At 58.4% G+C, this 9,062-nt stretch overlaps 1 protein-coding gene across 1 annotated transcript; it reads right to left on the reverse strand.

The window, feature by feature from the left end:
• Positions 1–5,183: 5,183 nt before the first annotated feature.
• Positions 5,184–8,276, reverse strand: LOC125449771 (NAD(P)H-hydrate epimerase). Its single transcript, XM_059642947.1, is given in 3 exon segments — positions 5,184–5,528; positions 8,044–8,083; positions 8,085–8,276. Coding segments are annotated over 3 exon segments (417 nt in total). The 5' UTR covers positions 8,259–8,276; the 3' UTR covers positions 5,184–5,325.
• Positions 8,277–9,062: the final 786 nt, after the last annotated feature.

The following is a 9,062-nucleotide window of genomic DNA, read 5'->3' on the forward strand; positions in this document are numbered from 1 at the left end:
TGAGTTGGATGGGCAGGTTCACCAAGCTGTCGGCGTACAAAGCCATGAAGGCGTGGTATTAATACATGCAGATTGGCTAGCATGAGCCTCACATTACAAGGTTCAGTCACGGCAGCGTGCTTGAGGAAAGGTATTTCTCTTAAAAACTGCCCTCCTGCTATGAGATGAAGGTGCTTGAGGGGAGCGGGGATCCCATTGGAGTGTGGTGCCGAGATCCCACTGTGCCCCATTAGAGAGGGTTCAGATTCCCCAACAGAGCCTCCCTCCCCAAGCCTCACAGCAAACTGGCGGGAGAGCTCTTGCACTGAGCCAGTACAGGCACTGACGGGCCGAAGGGCCATCTCCTGGGCGGAGGAATTCTAACAGCACTGGGTTTTCCTTTGGATGCTGGTGGGGGCCGTCTACACCACGAAGGCTGCACTAGTTCCAGCTGGTGGCTCACGGGCCGTTCGGGGGGGGGGGGGGGGCAATTAGGGACGGGGAAGACACGGCAGGAGGGGAGTGGTTCAGGCTTCGGGCACGACACTGGCAGCTCCTGGCATGGAGCACTGCCGTCCTCTGGTGGCACAGCACGTTACTGCATGCACAACACGAAGACAGTCCAGAGATAATGGGAACTGCAGATGCTGGAGAATTCCAAGATAATAAAATGTGAGGCTGGATGAACACAGCAGGCCAAGCAGCATCTCAGGAGCACAAAAGCTGACGTTTCGGGCCTAGACCCTTCATCAGAGAGGGGGATGGGGGGAGGGAACTGGAATAAATAGGGAGAGAGGGGGAGGCGGACCGAAAATGGAGAGAAAAGAAGATAGGTGGAGAGAGTGTAGGTGGGGAGGGGATAGATCAGTCCAGGGAAGACGGACAGGTCAAGGAGGTGGGATGAGGTTAGTAGGTAGCTGGGGGTGCGGCTTGGGGTGGGAGGAAGGGATGGGTGAGAGGAAGAACCGGTTAGGGAGGCAGAGACAGGTTGGACTGGTTTTGGGATGCAGTGGGTGGGGGGGGAAGAGCTGGGCTGGTTGTGTGGTGCAGTGGGGGGAGGGGACGAAATGGGCTGGTTTAGGGATGCAGTGGGGGAAGGGGAGATTTTGAAACTGGTGAAGTCCACATTGATACCATTAGGCTGCAGGGTTCCCAGGCGGAATATGAGTTGCTGTTCCTGCAACCTTCGGGTGGCATCATTGTGGCAGTGCAGGAGGCCCATGATGGACATGTCATCTAGAGAATGGGAGGGCGAGTGGAAATGGTTTGCGACTGGGAGGTGCAGTTGTTTGTTGCGAACTGAGCGGAGGTGTTCTGCAAAGCGGTCCCCAAGCCTCCGCTTGGTTTCCCCAATGTAGAGAAAGCCGCACCGGGTACAGTGGATGCAGTATACCACATTGGCAGATGTGCAGGTGAACCTCTGCTTAATGTGGAATGTCATCTTGGGGCCTGGGATGGGGGTGAGGGAGGAGGTGTGGGGACAAGTGTAGCATTTCCTGCGGTTGCAGGGGAAGGTGCCAGGTGTGGTGGGGTTGGAACTGATGTCCATTTCAAGCCCACCGACTCCCACAGCTACCTAGAATACACTTCCTCCCACCCACCCTCCTGCAAAAATTCCATCCCCTACTCCCAATTCCTCCGCCTCCGCCGCATCTGCTCCCACGATAAGACATTCCACTCCCGCACATCCCAGATGTCCACATTCTTTAAGGACCGCAACTTTCCCCCCCACAGTGATCGAGAACGCCCTTGACCGCGTCTCCCGTATTTCCCGCAACACATCCCTCACACCCCGCCCCCGCCACAACCGCCCCAAGAGGATCCCCCTCGTTCTCACACACCACCCCACCAACCTCCGGATACAACGCATCATCCTCCAACACTTCCGCCATTTACAATCCGACCCCACCACCCAAGACATTTTTCCATCCCCACCCCTGTCTGCTTTCCGGAGAGACCACTCTCTCCGTGACTCCCTTGTTCGCTCCACACTGCCCTCCAACCCCACCACACCCGGCACCTTCCCCTGCAACCGCAGGAAATGCTACACTTGTCCCCACACCACCTCCCTCACCCCCATCCCAGGCCCCAAGATGACATTCCACATTAAGCAGAGGTTCACCTGCACATCTGCCAATGTGGTATACTGCATCCACTGTACCCGGTGCGGCTTCCTCTACATTGGGGAAACCAAGCGGAGGCTTGGGGACCGCTTTGCAGAACACCTCCGCTCAGTCCGCAACAAACAACTGCACCTCCCAGTCGCAAACCATTTCCACACCCCTCCCATTCTTTAGATGACATGTCCATCATGGGCCTTCTGCACTGCCACAATGATGCCGCCCGAAGGTTGCAGGAACAGCAACTCATATTCCGCCTGGGAACCCTGCAGCCATATGGTATCAATGTGGACTTCACCAGTTTCAAAATCTCCCCTTCCCCTACTGCATCCCTAAACCAGCCCAGCTCATCCCCTCCCCCCACTGCATCCCTAAACCAGCCCAGTTCGTCCGCTCCCCCCACTGCATCCCAAAACCAGTCCAACCTGTCTCTGCCTCCCTAACCGGTTCTTCCTCTCACCCATCCCTTCCTCCCACCCCAAGCCGCACCCCCAGCTACCTACTAACCTCATCCCACCTCCTTGACCTGTCCGTCTTCCCTGGACTGACCTATCCCCTCCCTACCTCCCCACCTACACTCTCTCCACCTATCTTCTTTACTCTCCATCTTCGGTCCGCCTCCCCCTCTCTCCCTATTTATTCCAGTTCCCTCCCCCCATCCCCCTCTCTGATGAAGGGTCTAGGCCCGAAACGTCAGCTTTTGTGCTCCTGAGATGCTGCTTGGCCTGCTGTGTTCATCCAGCCTCACATCTTATTAACGAAGACAGTCCAACTCATCCATGCTGATATCCTGAATCAATCCAGCCTCATTTGCCAGCATCTGGCCCCTATCCCTCTAACCCCTTCCTATCCATGTCCCCATCCCGATGCCTTTTAAATGATGTAACTGTACCAGCCCCCACCCGCTTCCTCGTTCCACACGCGCACCACCCTCTGTGTGAAAATGTTACCCTTCAGGTCCCTTTCCCCTCTCACCTTAAACCTATGCCCCTCTAGTTTTGGACACCCCCCACCCCTGGGGTAAAAGACCTTGTCTATCCCCCCTACCCATGCCCCTCATGGTTTATAAACCTCTATAAGGTCCCCGTCCCCTCAGCCTCCAACGCTCCAGGGAAAACAGCCCCAGCCTCTCCTTGTAGCTCAAACCCTCCAACATCCCTGTAAATCTTTCCTGACCCTTTCACAACATCCTTCCTGTAGCAGGGAGACCGGGATTGGACGCAGTATTCCCAAAGTGGCCCTAACCAATGCCCTGTACATGACCCTCCCAACTCTCTCTACTCAACGCACTGACCAATTAAGGTAAGTGTACCGAACACCCTGTCTCCCTGCAACTGCATGTTCAAGGAGCTACGTACCTGCCCCTCAAGGTCTCTCTGTTCAGCGAGCGCTGAGGAGTTGGGGGGGGGGGGGGGGGGGGGTAGAGTCACATAGCCCCCACGAGCCACTGGGTCACAGGCATCACTTGCACTGAGCGCGAGAACTCGGAGGTCTCCTTTTCATCGACAAGAGGTTGGAAATAATGTTCACTTTTTAATAAAGTCCATTCTCACATTGTTTCAGAGCAGCGGGAGGAGACTGGCTCTGCTGACGGCGACAGTCTCCCGGGAACCTCCCTGTGCTCGCCATCCAGAGGCTGAAGGTCTAGGGGGCACGGGTTCAAATCCCACCGCATGCCCCTGGTGCATCTGAAATTTAATTCAATCAATCGAGAGACCGACAGCGCAGGAAAAGCCCCTTCGGCCCATCGCTTCAGTCAAAGTGACTGTGACAACTGTGACCCCACTGGGCTCCCCAACGGGGCAAGGACTGGGCCTAGGCGCAACTCCAAACCCCACAGCGAAGGGGGTCAATTCTCACCTACCCTCTGGCTTGGCTCCGAGCGAAGCAGATCAAGGGGCAATTAGGGATGGGGGAAAACCGGGAGCATGCAAGAAATGATGAACTCACAGGCGGGCAGGAGAGATGGATCGGAGGGGGATGGGTCGGCTCTCCTGGGAGAGGAGGAGATCTGATGGAGGTTTGTAAAAGGGGCAGAGATTTAAAGCGAATGTGCGAGAGAAGACTGACTGACGCGAGGAAATGCTCTCCCACTCAGAGGGTAGTTAGGCCCCGGTGGGCACTGCCTGGAAACGTGAGGGAGAGGCAGCTTCGATGGAAGACGTTGGAGAGGGGCACGGGATGGTTATTTGGACGCAAATGCTGTGCTGCAATGTGGAGAGAGTGCAGGGGACTGCCTGAAGGTAGCAGCGCTCACTTGAAGAACTCCTGCAGTAGCGATGGGCTGAACGGCCTCCTTCCATGACGTTAGCAATTGTGTGGCATTAGCAGGATTCGATGCTGGCCATGATCGGGGCAGAAAACGGAGGAATTAGAGGCGGGGGAGGGGGGATTGGGGGAAAGAGTGTAAAAGTTACTGTGCCAGCCTGGTTGCCCTCCAGTCTCTGAAGCAGCTGATCAGATGGAAGTCCAAGAAAACTGAACTTTTCGTGCCATTTTTTTGTTTTTATTGTGCACAAGCAGAGTCCAGAGCAGACTGAGAGAGGCCCGGAGTCCAAACTAACCTACAAAAGGCAGGGCCCGCACCAAACACAAGCGCGACTATCTACAGCACACACCAAGTTTCCTCATGAGGTTGTGTGGAGGTGACAGAGTGACTATCCCCAGGTATCCATCACTCGTCACCCTCCTGTAAAGGGGGGGGGGGGGGGGGGGGTGGGGGGCATGGGAGGGAAGGTGGGGCTGGGGCACGTTGGAAGTGCATGCAGTGCGAGGGGAAGGGCAGAGGAAGACGCAAGGGTGGGGGGGTTGCGGAGAAAAACAGAGGATACAGAATCTGGGGGGAAAAGTGGAGGACAGAGCAGGTGGGGGGGAGGGGGGTGCACGTGTGGATGGGAGTGGGACGGTGGAGGGGGTAGGGGGCGTGGGACAGCAAAGGGGAGGGGGAGAGGGAGGGCGCAGGGGCGTGGGACAGCGGAGGCTGAGGGCAAGGGCGACAGCAGAGGGGAAGGGGAAGGGGCAGGGGCAGAGTTGGTGGAATTTAGGGAGTTTACAGGATCGATGGGTGGTGGGTGAGACGTACATGAGAAACAGTGACCGCTGTCCACACGTGGGCTTTGACTCCACCCCCCCCACCCCCAGCAGGTGGTTGGATGGGGCAAATCCTACATCCTGGGATTCCGGGGTGGTTGTGGTGGGGAGGGGGGGGGGGGGAAAAGAAAGAGTCTCACAGCAGCTGGCAAACACACTCAGTCCCTGGGTATTCGGGCAGGTTCAGGCTGTACTTCCTCTCCAGAGCAGGGGGCACGAAACGGCCCCCGAGGTAGTGGTAACGCCCCTGGAAGTGGGTGGCTGCTTTCTTCGGCGCAGTGAGGGAGACGAGCAGGTCGGGCTGAATCCCACTGGGGTTACCCTTCTCCACGTCCCAACCTGCCGGGGTGGGGGGAGACAGAGACATATGGTGTGAGTCACAGCCAGCGGCTAAGCGAAGCCCCAAAAATAAAGTCGCCGAACCAGCCTGTATGAAGTATTCCCACTGGGAAGCAGCCAGGACCCATTCCCTTGCAAATCCATACACTGCCCTGTAGTTCCCTCCAACGCAAACCCAAAACACAGAGTGACCAGAAAATATTCAGGGCAAAACCCTTTTTCTGCATCCCCACACCGCTCCCCCCCACACTCCTATCCCAACAGTTACATCCCCCTCCCTCTCCCCATCATCCCCAAATCCCATCTCTTACCCTCTCCACCAAACATCACTCCAGCTTGGAATGCCTTGATTCAATTTCCCTCCCTCCGTTCTGAGGAGAACATTCCCAACTTCTGTCCCCCCCACCCCCCGTCTCTCTCTGTCCACAACCCACCCCCCCAACAACACCTTGTTCCACTCGCTACCGTCCCCTCCAACTCCCCGACCCCCACCACCGGTCCTATCCTGGGAACTCCCCCTCCCGTTCCCCACCACACACCCTCCCAAACCCCGCCCCGAGATCCCGAAGCAGGACATCTCGGGAATGATCTTCCAGTCATCAGGGACACAGCATGTCTTGCTGCGAGCTCTTCCAAACATGAAGTCACACAGCACGGAAACAGGCCCTTCGGCCCAACCCGTCTGTGATGACCCACATATCCCAAATCAATCCAGCCCCATTTCCCAGCATTTGCCCCCCTATCCCTCTAACCCCTTCCTATCCATGCCCCCATCCCGATGCCCTTTAAATGCTGTAACTGTACCAGCCCCCACCCACTTCCTCTGGCAGCTCCTTCCATACACGCACCACCCTCTGTGTGAAAAAGTTACCCCTCAGGTCCCCTTCCCCTCTCACCCTCACCTTAAACCAATGCCCCTCTAGTTTTGGACCCCCCCTACCGCCGGGGTTAAAAACCTTGTCTATCCCCCCTGTCCATGCCCCTCATGGTTTTATAAATCTCTATAAAAGGTCACCTCCTCAGCCTCCCACGCTCCAGGGAAAACTGCCCCAGTAACTCAACTGCACAACATTAGGAAATTAGGAGGTGGCCATTCAGCCCCATAAGCCCAGCCCACTGCTCAGTGAGAAATTGAATCTGTTCAAGATTCCAGTGACGCAGCCTCTGAGGTCAAGAATTCCAGAGGCTCTCCCCTCCTCCTCCGATCCAAACAGACCTACAGGCAGAGGCCGCAACCCTGGTTTAAGGACCACCCCCATGGTACTGGAACCCCGGGGGGGAGACAGCCTTCCGGCATCAACCCTGTCCAGTCCTGTAATGGAATCTGTGCGAGGCTCGCTGCATTTGCACATCGCCTTGGCTCGACCTCACCTAGAGGTACCATGGGCAGCTCTGACCCAAGGAGTGACGCACGTGCCTGAGGGAGTACAGCGGGTGTTTCCCCCCCCCCTCCCCCCCCCTCTCCAGCCCTCAGCAAGCCTGATTCCCTGGGACATGGGACAGTGGAGCTGTTCCACTAGGAAGGGTGGAGGAGACTGGAGGACACTCCCTGCTGTTTCAAACAACGAGAGGGAATGGCATTGCGGGAGACTGAACTATTACACAGCTCGACAGGGGAGATGCAGGAAGGATGCCCCCACCCTCTGTCACCCTCCTCAGGCCCCGACACTCACCCCTATATATGCTACCACCTCCAGTCCTTATACCCCGTCCCACTTCTGTAATGTCCTTGATGGGGGGGGGGGGTTAACAATTCTCCCGCTCCCCTCCAAGGAGTGTCAGTCATTGGGAGGCCTAGTGGTATTATCTCTGGACTGTTAATCCAGAGGCCCCGGGTAACACACAGGTTCAAACTCCACTGGGACAGATGGTGGAGTCTGAATTCAATAAGTATCCGGAATTAGAGAATCCAACGGTGGCCGTGAATCCATTACCGATTGTCGGGGGAAAACTCATCTGGTTCACCAACGCCCTTTAGGGAAGGAAACTGCCATCTTTACCTGGTCTAGGCCTACATGTGACTCCAGACCCACAGCAACGTGGCTGACACTGAACTGTCCCTCTGGGGCAATTAGGGGTGGCGCAATAAATGTTCTTTGGCCACGCTCCTGTGAATGAATAAGGGGGGCGGCGGGGGGGGGGGAATTCCAAGCGGAGAGGGACACATTCCTAGAGGTTGTACCGATTGTGGGGGTCAGCGTAGGGGTAAATGCCCATCTCACCTGGCGTTCCCCAGAATCTCCATCACCCCCGCCCCACTTCCCTATCTCCGCCGCCCCCTGCCCCCACTTTCCCTCCTCCGCCGCCCCCCTGCCCCATCCTCCCCATCTCCGTCGCCCCTTGCCCCACCTCCGTTGCGCCCTGCCCCACCGCCCCACCTCCGTCGCCCCCTGCCCCACCGCCCCACCTCCCCATCTCCGTCGCCCCCGCCCCACCTCCCCATCTCCGTCGCCCCCTACGCCACTCCCTGTCACCTCTGTTAGCTTTGGGGAGGGGGGTTGGCGGCGTGCCTCACCTGATGGGATGTCCACGCTGGCAATGGGCACAGTCACCCCCCTCGAGGGTGCCCAGGACCGAAGCGAACGGCTCCCGCACCTCGCCCTTGAAGCTGAAGCCAAAGATGGCATCGACCACAAGGTTGTAGACTTCGTCGATGAACAGAGCCTGACCCAGGAACGGGCATCGAGGACAGGGAGGGTGAAATAAAACAGAGGCATCAGAAATTAACATGCATTGCCCCCTTGCTGTGCGGAGTGGGGGGGGTGGTGTGCAATCACTGACCACACCCACCCCCTGCCCCACCCCACCGATCCCCACCCCACCGATCCCCGCCCACCCCCCCCCCACCCCACCGATCCCCGCCCACCCCCCCCCCCACCCCCGCCCACCCCACCGATCCCCCCCCACCCCCGCCCACCCCCCGCCCACCCCACCGATCCCCCCCCACCCCACCGATCCCCGCCCACCACCCCCCCCACCCCACCGATCCCCGCCCACCACCCCCCCCCACCCCACCGATCCCCGCCCACCACCCCCCCCACCCCACCGATCCCCGCCCACCACCCCCCCCACCCCACCGATCCCCGCCCACCACCCCCCCCACCCCACCGATCCCCGCCCACCACCCCCCGAGAGACACACAGCGATGTGCCAAGCAGCAGCTCAGCCAACAGAAGTCTGGCTTTTGAGAAGCATCTTGGAGGAGACCAACCATAGCAGACGGAGGGGGTTTTAGGGAGGGAACTCCCCCCACCCCGCCACGTTCAGGACCTGTCCGCCCATAGGCAGCTGAAGGCCCGCACCAAGCCCCTCCCAGTAGCAGAGCAATGGGATTCAGGGGATACGCAAGAGGTTGGGATTCGAGGAACGCAGGGATCTCAGTAGGTCAACGGGGGTGACAGCAATGGCGGGAGGGGGGGGCGTAGGGGGCCGGAGGAGGTGACAGAGATAGGGAGGGGGTGTAGGGGATGACAGAGATAGGGAGGGGGAGGTGGTGTAGGGGGATGGAGGAGGTGACAGACACAGGAAGGGGAT

The sequence above is a fragment of the Stegostoma tigrinum genome, chromosome 47, assembly GCF_030684315.1.
Source record: "Stegostoma tigrinum isolate sSteTig4 chromosome 47, sSteTig4.hap1, whole genome shotgun sequence".
Lineage (NCBI taxonomy): Eukaryota > Metazoa > Chordata > Chondrichthyes > Orectolobiformes > Stegostomatidae > Stegostoma > Stegostoma tigrinum.